Genomic DNA, 15,532 nt, shown 5'->3' with positions numbered 1-15,532 from the left:
CTTTTTTCTTTTGGTTCGTTTGAGATATGATTTCCGTATTGTATTTCGGGGAAAACTATGTGAAGTTCATTGAAGATTAATGAAGTATTAAAATAGGCTCTAAAAGTTTTCTCAAAAAGAAAAAAAAGGCTAAAAAAGTAAAACGAGATTCGGCATTATTGAGAGGGTGTTTGGCTAAACTTATTAAAAAGAGCTTATAAGCTCTTAGTGCCTAAAAGCTGTTTTACGAGTTTATAAGTTGTTAGAGCTTATTTTAAAAATAAGCTGTTAAAGTGTTTGGATAAACTTATTTAAAATAATTTAAAGATATTGATATGTTTGGTATTATAAGATTTTTTTATTGTCAAAATTACCAAAAAGGTTATAATTTTATGAAAATAATATTTTGAGTTATACACATACGAAAATAGTTTTAGAATAAACCTATATTAAAAAATAAAATTGTTTTAATATTTTATTTTTAAAAAAAATTATGTGATTTGTAATTTTTTTTAAATAATATTTAATATTTAATAATTGGAGGATAAGATAGAGATTTATTAAAATATTCAAGGATATTTTAGAAATATGAAATATTAAAATAAGATCTTTTTTAAAAAAGTATCTCTCCCTTTACTTTTTTTAAAAATATAAGCTGTCAAACAGCTTATTTTGACAGCTTATAAGCTGTTTTTAAAAAAATTTATCAAACACATTTTCAGAGCTTAAAAGCTCTAAAACAGCTTATAAGCTGTTTGAAAGAGCTTTTAAGCTCTGCCAAACACCCTTTAAAAGATTCATTCGATTTGATTAAAAATCGATAACATTTTCTTTATTAAATCGAATGTGACGAAGATATGCTTATTTTATTTTATTTTTGTCTGAAAAGTTGTTGCTTTATTTTTCATCGATATCAAAATAATTACTATTTATTGTAAATATAAATAGGGTACACCCGTTCACGGATAAAAATCCTGATTTCATCTCACAATAAACCTACTCATAAAAAAATTGATAATCATTTTTTTTATATAGAATTTCCAAATACTACCTAAAATCTCCCTTGTGATGAACCATTAAAATTAATTTTATTTTGTTAATAACTTAGTTATGAGTTTTGGAAAATTAAGCTTGTGTTATATTTTCTATTTATTGGTTGAATTGATGAATTCATACTTTGAAATTTGAATATTTGTAATGTTTTCCTACTGATAATTGATGTGTTGATTTGATATAATATATGCATTTTCGCGTTCAAAAGATACGAGATTGGGTTTTGTAATAAGTCTCGAATATAAGACTTTATCTCAAATTTAGAATTTTGATCTCCGGTTACCATGCATCATAATCATCCGATTTTTTATTTTATTTTATTTGTAGTTCCTGCAACTGAGTTTCACCACATTTGATTGTTTTTCCCCCCTCTTAAAAAAGTATATTGGATTCAATGGAGAACAATGGCGAAAGAAAAGTGGATCGACGTTAATTCTCTTTATATTACATCCGGTGCAATTATACATAAAAATATAACTAACGGCAACGAACACATATTGTGTATGTAACATAATATATAAATGTACATATACTATAATATTTATTTTTAAAAATATTTGATTTTGATATGATATGTCTTTTTTTTTTCAGCTTAATAATTTTGTATTTTCTTTTGATAATTTAAGAATAAAAAGAGAAATATAGTTCTCTTACTTAAAGAAATAGATATTTTTGGTTATATAAATTGCATTTTTTTTTCACTTTTGGTCATATTATTTGTTAATTTCAGTTTTAGTATATTGACTTACATTTTTTTCTCAATTTTAATATTTTTTATCAAAATGATAACGTAATACAAGAAAATAGTGATATAGCACTCAACATTACTGAAATGTCCGATTCCATGTCAATGTAATATTTATTTATGTTGAAAAATGAGCGAAATTGAAAATATGTGTAAGTTAATAAAATAAAATAAAATTATGAATTGAATTGATTGATTGATTCCAGACAAAAAAAATGATGTAAGTTTCTGTCAAAAACATATTGTTTTCTTAAGCCAAATATAATTATGTAATGTTTTAGAGATCTTATATGAAGCATTTCTCAATTTTTCTTTCACAAAATATTCATCTATCAGCTTATAGTTATCTATTCGAATTTGGTAAATAGGCCACTAAGAGCACCAATCATTTAAATTTGTGTGCGTGCGTGCGTGTAATCTTTTGTTTTGTTTTGTTTTGTTTTGTTTTTTTTATGACGTGAAAACTTGTATTCGCTGCTTTTCGATACGCACTGAGTAGATTTTGGGACTAACGCAATAACCTACAAACTAGACTAGTCAAGTAAATCGCACTAAAAAAATCCTATACAACATACTAATCCATAAAGATGATGTTAAAAAAAATCGAACTTCTAACCTCTAGCTAAGTATATTTCATTCAAGTAAGACACCACTTGGGACGTGTGCAATCTTTTGTTGCCAAATAAACAAGTTGTGATGATTGTTGGGCTACTTGTCTTGCTTTTGGAGTGAATGGACCCCATTGGTCTCTGGCCAACTGCAAGAGAATGAAAGTTCTAACTAAACACGTAACAATAAAATATTTTTAAAAAAAAGTTCGGCCCACTAGAAATTCAGGCCCAGGTCCAGCAAGTTAGGTGAGATTAGAACGTGAGTGGTTCAACTTTTCCACAGCTTCGTGACACGTTTCCTGCACCCTCTTGAAGAAATCAATCCGAATAATGGAGAACGTATGATTTCCATACATTATACGAGACTTATTAAATAATTAATTAATAAATTAATGTTACTTCTGCAGAAATTTTAACATAATTTCTTCCCGTGGAAAAACCCATTAACGGATGACTTATTGTCTATCCAATAAAAAACAAGTGGTGGCTTTTACTTAATATATATTTGTAATGGTTGTGTTTGGGATATTGTGCAAAATGAAACTGTATGGTTGATGTCTTAACAGATGTTGTGACACACACTGAAATTAGACACGATCAGAATGTTTAAGTCGGAATTAAAGTTAGACTATGAGGGTATTTGACTAAAATTATTAAAAATAGCTTTTAAGCTTTAGTTTTACGAGCTTATAAGCTGCTAGAACTTATTTTAATTAAAGTGTTTGAATAAACTTATTTTAAATAACTTAAATATGTTGATATGTTTGGTATTATAAAATCTTTTTATTGTCAAAATTACCAAAAATGGTATAATTCTATGAAAATAATTTTTCGAGTTATACATATATGAAAATAATTTTAGAATAAACCTATATTAAAAAATAAAATTATTTTAATATTTTACTTTAGAAAAATTTATATGATTTGTAATTTTTAAAAAATAATATTTAATATTTAATTGATGGAGGATATGATGGAGATTTATGAAAATATTTAAGGATATTTTAGAGAGATAGAATATTAAAATAAGATCTTTTTTAAAAAAAAGTACCTCCCCCTTTCTTTTTTAAAAACAACTTATAAGTTGTCAAACAACTTATTTTAACAGCTTATAAGTTATTTTTTAAAAAATTTACCAAACACAATTTATATCTACTTAACACCAATTTGCTCACATGTGACGCTAATTAACATGACAATCGTCTCCCAATATACGACTTACTTTTTGTAATAGGAGGACTCCAAATCACAAAATACGACGAGCTCAAAGATATTTCTTGAACTTCTGAAATGAGGAATGAAAAATCAATGTATTTTTGAAAATCCATAATGTGTAAAGCTGAATCAATTATGACATATATATGGGTCTATATATAGACACTCAAAGGTTGGAGGGGCTTCTCGCAAATTGGTGTGTTACTTGGATGAGATTCAATCAATTCCGTTAGATATGATCTCTTCATATTGATCACAACCACTGGAACATATCATTTTGTATGATTAAATCTCGTGTGTCTATTTCCATATAAAGATATATCGCATCCATTCTGGATGATCACGTCCTTTGGATGTAATTCTTGATGTAGCAGATCTCGATTAACCACCAGATCCAATGATCCATATTAATCCAATCATCTGATCTTTCATCCAACGGTTGTGATTGTGAATCAACACAATTTTTCATCTAGGTTTTGCGATCCAACAAATCCAATCACTCACTCAACAAGTATATTAAATTACAATGATTTTATTTTTGAACTGTGGCATTTAAATGAATGGGAAGTTACTAAAAACCCTTTATTGAAGAACATTTTTCATATTATCGATTTGTGTCATTTGAATGAATGGGAAGTCAAAACACATTATTAAATAATATTTTTCACACACAAAAACTCATATGAAGCACGTATAGATCAATGTTTAAAACATGTATTTGACCCGACTTATTAGAGATATAGACCATATGTGTCGATTCGTTTCAATTTTCACTTATATAAATTCGTGTCACCGTCTCATGGAACCTACTTTTTTTTTTACGGTGTAATACGTGGAATGATCATTGAGTGCAATATTGTATTTTCTGCAACTCAGAACATTGATTACAATATAATAATTATGAACTTTATATTATGAGAAAATTTAGAAAATTGCTTCATCAAATAGATCGAAAAGTAAAGATGAAGCTCGCTTGAAAGGAAATGAGAAAAATTAGAAAATTGCTTCATAAAAAAGATCGAAAAGTAAAGATGAAGCTCGCTGAAAGGAAATTGAGGTAAGAAAGAAAACGAAACATACCAATATGGCAATATTAACGACATTTATAATTTTGGACCAAATCACGTGGTCATATGAAGCTAAGAACCCTCATCGTAAATCTCTCTATATATATTGCATTTACATCAGGAGAAATTGTATTTCTTTATCTTATGATGTCTTTTTATTTTAGTTTTTTTTTTTTTTTTTGAAAATTTTTGTCTATTTTTGTGTATCATATCGCTGATGTCGCAGTAATGTCAAATCAACATTATTATGATGAAACACTGAAAATTATTAAAATTATACAAAATAAACACAAAACTAAGAATGAAATTTGATAATAGAGAGGATTAAAATATCACTAAAACAAACATACGTGGTAAAAAAACATACAATTTTTCTTGATATTAAATTTAGGAAAATTTATTTTTTGATCATATATGTTTGTCTATTTTCAAATTTGGTACTTTAAATTATCAAATTTCAATTTTAGTGGGCTGTTTTTATTTTCTCTTTTGATAATTTTAGTTTTTTTTTCGACTTAACGCTAATATGAATCAATGTTTGTCTCACATAATGAAAACTAATAACATATAGGATCAAAATCACATAAAGACAAAATTACAAGCCAGAATCAAATGTTTCCTTAAAATTCATGGGAATAAAAATGTCATTGTAAAGCATGTTGGGTTACTATATCCTGATTTTATTTGCAGTCTCCAATCGACAACACGTTTGAACATCATCTTTTCCAAGTGGACCATCTCATTTCTGCGTTACCGACTAGACATGAGATTTGTGAATATCTTATTTAAACGACTCATAAAAAACATATTATTTTTAATGTAAAAAATATTTATTTTCACTTTATATATAAATCAGATTAGCATGTCTCACTGATACACTATTTTTTATAATATACACTAAGTTTCTCTTTAACACATGATAACATAGATTAACAAAAAAAAAAAAAAAAAAAGGAAAGAAAACACACACACTTGATAACATGGTCCACGCTTGCCAACATACCATGTGAGAATTTTGCCTCTCTTTGAAGGAATACAATTAAATTCAAAGTGATTAATGAATTCTTGCCACGTTTATTAGAGTCTTAACTAATAAAATATTTCCACGTATTTTGATAGGTTTGTTATAAGGGATTAGATAGGTTTGTGTGTGATTTTTTATTTAATCCATTGTTTGGTAGGATTTTTATTAAAACAAGCTAATCTAACCTAGAAAGGATAAAGTTATTTTATAGTAGATTAACTAAACTCTTTCCTCACCCTAGTATTATTTATCCTTGTTTTTATCATATACATAAATTTCATAATTACAATTTCCCTTCAACCTAAAAATCACTCATCCAATAAAATATAAATGGTATTTTTGGCAAAAAAATTTAAACCATTATTTAATCTTATTCCTAAAAATCAAACCAAACACAATACTATTTTCAACACAAATTATCAATCTTTATTTATCATGTTTTTTATCATTCATTTAATAATCATTTAATAATCCTATCAATTGAACCAAACACTGCGTTATAGAACAATCAATTACGATATTCTTAATTGGCTCGTCGGATTTATTTATGCAAATAAATAATTTGAATTATATAAATTTATTTTTTTTCCATATTTACCAGTATTAGAATAATTATATATTAAACATGACGTGAGTTCCTTGGAGGTTTCGATCAATGTTTTTTTGTGCAAAATTATCCTCCCTAAATACAAGGCAGGAATCATAAAACAGTAAAAATAAATAAATAAAATGAAAGGAAAATTACTTTTGTTGTATAATTTGAATGCTTTTTATTTTTTGTTATTTGTCGGGTAATTCGTGGTGTTAGTCTATTAATTTGTACTTTTAATTTAATTTTAATTATTTTTTGTCCGAGCGTCAAACTCCGCTGATGTCTAGCACTTCAAATTAAAATGACTAAATTTAGGAGAAATAAATTGTATTTTTAGCAGACTAAGATCATGTACTGACTGGTATGACAAAAATGAAAAAAGTATAACCAAAAATTTTTAATTTCTCCTTAAATAAATAAAATTTATTCAAAATATATTTATTTCACTTAAAAATATTTACTATATATACAATAACTATACACATATATATATATATATATATGTTGGCATAAGAAATATATATATTCTAAATGCATGCAATATATGTCCGAGAAGAATTGGCTCAATGACTATAAACAACTTTTTTCTATTAAAATAATAATAAATAAATAAAAATTACCATATCTTCTGCCAAAATAGGCTTAACTTAATTCCAAAGATGGGATCATGTATTTTTAATTAAAGAAGACTGTAAATAAAAATAAAATTGACTACCAAACTAACCCGTGATTCAATATTTTAGCATACAATTAAGATCGACAAAATAAGTTGCATATATTTTTTAAGACACTATCTCACCTAATAAGACCAACCAAACGGGCCGGATGTATATTATATACAAATGATATTTTTCAGTTTCAAAAGTAACATATATAGTAAATGAATAAAAGAGATCGGATTCAATAATACTTTTGTAATTTATATCATGTAAAATGTAAGTCTGAACATAAACTAAAATATACATCTACAATTTTCTTTTTGAGATTATATATGCTGTATATTATAGTTATTTATTGGACAAATTAGTAACAGGTTTTTGCATCAATTAATCATACCAACACTTCTAGTTGCATTAATACCGCCAACTTATTTGATTTCATTAAAGAGACTATATATTTCAACAAATCCAATATTGCATACCTAAATTAAAATTTCATATACAACATATAAACTTACTTTTCTATTTAATGAGAGATTTTTCACGGAAAGTTTTCATAACTTTTCTTCTTTACTAGAATATCTCAATATCTTACAATAACAATGTGAAGTACTTATCTTATATTTTAAACTCGTCTAAAATAACTCTTTCCGTGTAATGTTATTTTTTACAAAGCTTGTAATCTTTATTGATGAGTAGAGTTGTCACTAATCACTAATTACAAGTCGGTCCAACCACAACAAAAAATTCTCAGACACCCAACAAAAAGATGCAAAAAAAGAAATAACAAATTTTGCCAAAGAATGAACCACTTCATTGGTCGATCTCCTTGCATGAGAAAAAAAAACAGTAGTAAAATCAGAAGCTAATGAGCTTATCTCTAGAGCAGAAGAACCAACATAACTCAAATCACTTAGTGACTTTGTGACTGCATGCACTGCCAAAATTGAATATTTTTTTAATTAGTTAAATCAATATATCTATAGATATATTTTATGTAATATCCAACAATTTGTGGCAATAATATAATGGTATGAGGTCTTTGTTTTTTGATATTAAACCTAATTTACATCAAAATACATCATAAATTAAAATTTAAATATATTACATGTATCTCAAATATGATATTCATGTATTGTGTTATACACACACGTAAGCACGTTTGAATACAATTTATTTAATAAAGCTGCTCTTTATTGATTTAAAAACACCCTGTTTAACTTTTAAAAACATCAGCATTTCATTAACATATATAACCAATTTTAAAAATCCAACGACAACAATATTTATTTATTATTAATATTAAAAAATTGTTATGTTGGTATGACTAGCTAACTCTCTTATTTAGCAATTTATTTATATTTTTAATTAATTACCAAAATATCATTTTATTTTGTCTATGAATAAATATTTATATACGAAAATGCCACGGTTATAAAATTAATTTATTTATTTTAAAAAAACAGTTTTCTAACTTGTTATCTATTTTTTTTTGTTTTTTATTTTAAAAAAACGGATTGTATAAGCACGTAACACGTGACTTTCAAATTATTAGTGAACGACTAGTGTGTGTATATATATATATAAAATTATATATACATACTAATATTAAGTAACAATAAAGAATTTATTAGAATCCAGATCACCGTCCCATTAAAATTTAAAAAGAATCGCCTGTGTCTAAAAACAAACGCGCAGGACACAAACCAAACCAAACCAAACCTCCATTTCCATTGAGAATAATGAAATTTTCTTTGCAGGAACAGGATCACAAGGCTTGAATAATTTCTGCATTCTTCGCTGTACTCGACAATCGATACATGCAAACGAATCTACAGAAAATCAGCAGTTTCGATTTTCTTTTTTTCATTTTGTGGTGCGAGACAGATCTTGAAACCTGAGGAGGAATTTCTCCGTTTCCTGATCGCGAACTGTCCGAGAAACGGCTTCCTTTTTATCCAATCTTCGCGCATTTCGCGTCGGATTTGTTTGTGATTTGAATGTGAATATAGCGTGAATTTCAGTACGGGTAGGGATCATGAGGAGGAATTGTTAATCGACTGAAATTTAAAGTGTAATTAGTGAGGGGATGGAAGATAGAGGAAGCGGAGGATCTTTTGTGGCAGTGAGGCGAATTTCGCAGGGTCTCGATCGCGGAAGTGCTTGCCATTCTACATCTGGTATAATTCATTTTCTCGCTTTTTATACATCTTAATGTTATAACTTATATATTTTATTTCGGTTCTTGTATATGTATATTTTAAATATGTTATCCTCTTTATCTTTTCATTGTTCACCAAACATCACTATCCTCGTTTTCTCCTCAATCTCTATCTCTCTCCCCTTTGCTCGTACGAGTGCCTATCGATGGATATGTATATGTGTCTCCGTCTAATTGTGCTTATAATGAAACGTGCGGGGGTTATGGATCCATGAATTGCAACATTTCGTTAGTTATGCCTACGTGCATTGAGATTTCGGGTTAGTTTTGTTTGGCTGCTCCCAATTCGCGTACAGTGTTTCCTGTATTTCCACGCCATGTATCTGCTAATGATCTGATGGATTGCTTGTAGCTTGAATAATTGTTGCAATTCTGTCAAGACATGTAGTTTTCAAAACTTTTACACTTTTTAGTTAACTTCAGGGTGAAAATTCACTTATTCTGTGGCTCTAGAATAACTGTTCCTTATTCACTCACGCTTACAATATTTTATTAATAAATCATTGATCTCTGCAAGTTTCTTATGGAGGGGTCTTTGTTGGACTCAATGATAAGAGCATACATATGTAAATATTTTCGTTAAACATGTAATATTTGAGGCCGTTACGACTAAGGTAGGCTAATTCTTCAATTTTAAAGAAATCACATAGAAATTTGAAAATTATGAAGGGAGAGTAATAGTCGCCTTTATGGTGCCTGCTTTGTATGCATTAGAGTAAATAACTTTAATTGGACTGTCTCCCATCAGCTTTCTTTTTGAGGCGAACAATTTCCAGGTGATATAAGTTAGGAAAATCTCAAATTTCCAGGTGATATTACTTTAATTTGACCTTTATTGTCTGATAAGTGAGAACCAACCAACTTGTACGTGCTGCGTGCACCCCTTGTATAATGATTTAGGGTTTATTTTTTCCTTCCCAACATACATGTACAGGGCATGTTAAAATATAAAACTGCCCGTTGTCTACCACGAGCTTGAATTTTTTGGACAAGTGATTTTATCCGCTTGCCCCTGTTTATGACAATGGAACCTGGTTATATTGCATACTTGAATTTGGATAACAATAAACTTCAAGACAGGAATTTATTTTATTGAGTTGTATTTTAATTTATTGCATCATAAGAGAGTACTTCGTATATTTTTTTTTTCCACTTTATTAAGTTTGAATCCACCTAAAATGGAATCTGAGTTAGTTGCCTTTCATTCTTCTTATTCTTGTAAAATGAATTGTCTGATTGTAGCTCTATTGACAAAAATAGAGGTGCTGTAGACTCACCAAACATGAACTGGTTCAGACCAGTTGATTACCGCTCTTTTTTGATGGGTGAAATGCTCTTTAAATCTATTTGAACGTGTTTTTGTGTGTGTGTCTGTGTGTGTGTATAAAGCATGCTGAGCCAAGAATATTGCACATTAACATGAGAATAATTCTTGTGATAGGTATCAAGTTGCTACTTGTTATCTAGGAGGAAGATGATTTCCGCCTTTCCATTTACTTAAACCAGGACATATATAAAAATACCAAGCATCATTTAAATTTTTCTGATCATTCTCTTTTGTGACAGCGGAGGTTGTGGCAGGATCAGCTGCATGGCTTGGCAAAGGCCTTTCATGCGTTTGTGCTCAGAGAAGAGACAGTGATGCTCGCCCATCATTTGACTTGACACCTGCACAGGCAATATTCTGCTGCGTCGAATTCTTGAGTCTTGTTGAATTAAAGTTTATATTTCATGTATGTGATTCAGGAGCCAATATTGCATAGAATTGTTCTACAAAGTCTGTAGCCCTTCTTTATCTCAGGTTACTTTATCTGGTTTTCTCTCAGTACACCTTGATCAAGTTTCCTTATGTGGAAATTGGCTGGTGTTTCTCGTATAAGAAGGTGAAGCCTTCAAACTCCCATGCTCTGACTAGGATTGGAGCGGGGCATTAAAACCTAGATGACCTAGGCATGAATGACCGGAGAAGTATGGTCACTCATACTTATAGAATGCCTGTGAAATTGATGCACATCTGTTTCTCTTACCTGTGAAACTGATGCACATCTGTTTCTCCTACCTGTGAAATTGATGCACGTCTGTTTCTCTTCTGGATTGTGCTTAAAGTTGTGTTTTGACAACTGAGGCAGCATAAAATTGCATGCTGATTGATCAGCCTCACACGGTTGACGAGTTCTACATTGTATTTGTTTATTCCTTACTTTGACCCGTAACTGACTCCTAATTCACTAGATTCTGATGTTCCAATTTACCTCATACGCCAGGAGAGATGCCTACAGAGGCTACAGAACCGGATAGATATTTCCTATGATAGTTCCATACGTGAACATCAGGTATAGTAGTTCATAAAGATGTTATGCGGTATGCATGTGTTAAATACTCATGTATAGTGAAAATGTCAATGAAGACCTTCTTTCTAGTCAACATGAACTACGAAATCTTGAGATGTTTCTCGTTCATTCAAATTTTGGTTTGAGTCACAGGAAGCTCTGCGGGAATTGTGGCGTGCTGCCTTTCCTAAGGAGGAACTTTGTGGCTTAATATCAGATCAATGGAAGGAAATGGGCTGGCAAGGAAAAGATCCATCTACTGATTTTCGGTACTCAAGTAGTCAAATGTTCATAGAACTCTCTCAATCTCTTGAAATAAATTGACTTGGTGAACCTAACATTTTCTTTTTTGAATAGGTGAAATTAAAATTTTGAAACCTTTGACATGTTTATCTTTCAGGGGTGGTGGATTCATATCATTGGAAAATTTGCTGTACTTCGCGAGGAATTTTCCAGTAAGTTCAGTGTCTTTCATTCCTAGTGCACACCTGCACATGCATGTGGCATAAACCTAGTCTCTGCGTGTTTTGGAATAAGTTGCATATGCATTCTCATTGTTTTTATGAACCTTTTGGCATCTGGTTTCGACCTGTTTTGATTCGCTAGAATTTTGGTAACATGCCATCAATCTCATTCTGTTGTGTTTAGGCTGTTTGGCTCGTCAGACAAAAAATATGTTAGTTTGTACATGTTTATGTACCTATGAAATTGATAGAAATAGTATTCCTTTCACGTTTTACTCTCTATACTTTCATTGAGTTTAATTGCAGATTATTAATTCATGACATTGAAATTTTAATGTGTTGGTCAAACTTGATCTCCTTTGATGCTTTGATGGTTTTTGGTGGAATTGATCTCAAGGTTTTAACTTTTAATTCTTGCAATGAAGTATTTGAGATAAAAAAAAAGTAATTTGAAGTCCTGGGCCGTATTTTAACTACTGGAAAATTACTTCCCTACGAAAACAGGGGAAGTGGGATCAAAATTGAGGAAAAGATTAAATTCATGTGCACCTTTTACCTTGCACCACAAATTCATGGTGCATTAATTGGTCCGTGGGATGCAACCACTGGCCCTCGTATCTGGAGTGTTGAAGATTATATGGACATGATGTAGGACTACAAAAAGCTTTTTACAAAAAAGCTGGCCTGGACGTTGCAAGTTCCTTCTGTTGGATTCGTTTGAGTTGTTGATTTGTACAACAGTTTCCAAATCGTGTGTAGTGTTTTCTTTGTGACTGTTTCCTAAAGTTATGATTGAAATCTATGTTTTGGCAAAATTATACTGCGTTTTCTCCACAGAGATCCTTTCAGGATCTTCTTCGGAAGCAAGAAGGTGATAGGGCGATGTGGGAATACCCATTTGCTGTAGCTGGTGTCAACATCACGTTCATGCTTATCCAGATGCTTGATCTTGAAGCAGGTAGCTTTTTGAATATTTAGTCAAAAGGGGTGTGGCGGATACATTCAGCCTCATGCTCATTTTTCATCTTGCTTGTTTTTTTGTTTTTTGTTTTTTTTTGCTATTTATGTGTTTCTTCTTCAAATGGGCCTCAATAATACCTTCAACTTGTGACAGATACCAAGTACAAAATGAATTAGCTGCGATGCCTATTCAGCAGTTTTGTCTAAAAGTGTTCCGAAACTGTTTTGCATGTATGCCAAGAACTCTTTCTACCATCATGGAACTGGAAAAATTATACGTTTATTGGCTTTAATTTAATAGGTTGGGAAGCAATATATGTTACCAACTATCCATTTCACACTTGCTTCAATAATTGGGGTCCACTGAGCTGCTGAAATGGTTTTTCTATATTTTTTGTCTGACGCTTGTCAGAGATGAGAATGAAGCATTGTCACTTCTATAAATAACTTGTCTATATTTCATGATATTTCATTTCTTGCCGGCATCAAATATGAACTGCTAAACTTCTCATGCTTAGATTTCTGATGATGCTCGTCAAAATGTTGTGATTTGAGTATTGGTAGATTCCCAGCCACACGATGTTCACTCAGAGGTAACAAGTGCTGTACTCGTTGCTAACAAGACAATCTGCTACCTTATTTTTTTGCAGTGAAGCCCCAAATGCTTGTGGGAGCAACCTTTTTGAAGTTCCTTTCAGGTATATTTTGCAGTTTCACTCGGAGGTAGTCGTCAGTCCGGGAAATATCAATAGCTATCAATTTGATTTGTTTTTAACAAAAGCTAATTATTGAACTTTAGTTATGTCCTAGAGATTTTATGATTATGGCTGAGTTTCTTTTGTTTATTAACCTGACAGAGAACGAATCCGCGTTTGATCTTCTATATTGTATAGCATTCAAGCTAATGGACCATCAGTGGCTTGCTATGCATGCTTCCTACATGGATTTCAACGTATGTTTTCATTTCTTAAAATTTAAATTAAATTTATTGATCTTAACTTATCAGTGATGAGTACATATTTATTTTAATATACCAGTATTTTAATTCTAAAATGTAATATAAAATTATTTTTACTTGATATATAAAGAAAATATACAAAATATGAAATGTTGTCCATTAATATGTTTGTAATAGTTTCATCACTTGTTTCTACTTTGCTTAATTGCTTGCAACCAAATGGATCCATTATGTACACTAGATTTAGAGTTCATGTTTTGCTTCCTGCTATGCCCAGACTGTGATGAAAGCCACACGACGGCAGCTGGAAACGGAGCTTTTGCAGGAAGATGTAACACGCCTCGAAGATTTACCTTCTTACGCCCTTCTCAGTCGATAGCACAATCGCAATCTTTACTGGATGCTTCTCTTCTTTATCGTTCAAATTAGACGTTTGTTGTAGATTTTAGGGGTTTGATCTGTTTTCTGATTTTCCACTGATCCCTGTGTGAGTGGGTCACACACAGGCCTGTCTAGTAATTAGAGATTTGAACAGTGAAAAGTTTCGCGGTATGTATTTTCCGGCATCAATAGCTGAATAAATAGGTAGTACACATATTAGGGAGAAATGCTCATTCTTTCCCTTGTTTCTAATTCATTGTTTTGCTTTTGGGAGAACATGTGGATGTGTTTTAAGCATCAATTGAGTAGCATTTGCTTCAGAGACCCACAACTCAACTGTATATTCATTCCTTCAACTGTATAAATATATGGTGTTAATTTCTGTTTATGTCAACTGTAATCCGAATCGGAAATTTCTTCACAATGGAAATCTAAATTCATTCTATGGTTCGTTTAAAAACGGAAAGTATTCTTTAAGATAAGGCATGCTAACTAGTAAGTTAATGTTTGGAATAATTCTAGGAAGCACTTTGAACTTTTTTTTCACAATATTTTTCAAATTTCGTGAAGGAAAAAGAAGCATTCCAAAATATTATCTTTTAAGTGTTAAATGAAAGCTAAGACGTGGTGATGTATGTATTCTAGGTTTCAGATCTCCAATAGCTAAATAGCGTCAATGAAGATGCTCATGCTCAATAGCTTCTCTTTCATTTTGTTCCGCGGGGAAAGCGTTGCTTCAATTGGCCACCTGAACCTCGTTTCCTCGGTCATTCTTGCTCTATTCAATCTAAGACTTTTCCCATAGTCTTAGGGTGGTTTTTCGGTATACCTTACTACAAATATTGGTATGAAAAAAATTTATATCGATACCGATAGTAAAATTTCGAAAGTTTGGTACGAAAAAAATCCATATTGATATCGTATAGATATCGAAAAAAAATTCGGTATACCGAAAAAATGTCTATATATCAAAAAAATTTCGGTACGGTATGCCAAAATTCCGATATTTCGATACGGTATGCTAGCCCATATTTACGCGTCGGTTTTGCTTTCCATTCGTTAGTCAGGTCAGGCAAGCTACAAGCCTACATGTACGAGAGATGGGGTTCATACATTCAATAAAAAAAATAATTTTAACATATAAACTATTTCATATTTTAGATCGACTTAGATAGTTTTCATAAAAACAATAATTTATTTTATCATGATACGGCCTTATGATAGTTTTTAACTTTTTATACGATTCATTTACTTTATGGGGCAATTGGACTTG

The 15,532-nt window shown here is 30.5% G+C and overlaps 1 protein-coding gene across 3 annotated transcripts; it reads left to right on the top strand.

Moving 5' to 3' along the window:
- The first annotated feature begins 8,598 nt into the window (after nt 1-8,598).
- On the top strand, nt 8,599-14,619 carry LOC140860131 (uncharacterized). Of its 3 annotated transcripts, none has more exons than XM_073262957.1 (9): nt 8,599-9,125; nt 10,736-10,842; nt 11,431-11,499; nt 11,650-11,765; nt 11,897-11,951; nt 12,798-12,918; nt 13,571-13,618; nt 13,778-13,872; nt 14,156-14,619. In XM_073262957.1, the coding sequence occupies exons 1-9, from the start codon at nt 9,035-9,037 to the stop codon at nt 14,255-14,257; spliced, it is 804 nt and encodes a 267-aa protein (XP_073119058.1). In that variant the 5' UTR covers nt 8,599-9,034; the 3' UTR covers nt 14,258-14,619. The 3 variants fall into 3 exon arrangements, with proteins under 3 accessions (XP_073119058.1, XP_073119057.1, XP_073119059.1); XM_073262956.1 differs by having other exon boundaries at nt 10,733-10,842; XM_073262958.1 differs by lacking the exon at nt 8,599-9,125 and adding an exon at nt 9,231-9,426 and having other exon boundaries at nt 10,733-10,842.
- The last annotated feature ends 913 nt before the right edge of the window (nt 14,620-15,532 follow it).

Source organism: Henckelia pumila, chromosome 4 (assembly GCF_033568475.1).
Source record: "Henckelia pumila isolate YLH828 chromosome 4, ASM3356847v2, whole genome shotgun sequence".
NCBI classification, from domain to species: domain Eukaryota; kingdom Viridiplantae; phylum Streptophyta; class Magnoliopsida; order Lamiales; family Gesneriaceae; genus Henckelia; species Henckelia pumila.
Note: the sequence above shows the minus strand (reverse complement) of the source record. Positions and strands in the feature narration are given on the sequence as shown.

Excerpts from the sequence above, each read along its gene's own strand:
- LOC140860131 (XM_073262956.1), top strand. The coding sequence starts at position 9,035 with ATGGAAGATAGAGGAAGCGGAGGATCTTTTGTGGCAGTGAGGCGAATT. Across the intron at positions 10,843-11,430 it reads TTGACTTGACACCTGCACAG|GAGAGATGCCTACAGAGGCT; the intron begins GCAATATTCTGC and ends CTCATACGCCAG. Across the intron at positions 13,619-13,777 it reads CTTTTTGAAGTTCCTTTCAG|AGAACGAATCCGCGTTTGAT; the intron begins GTATATTTTGCA and ends TTAACCTGACAG.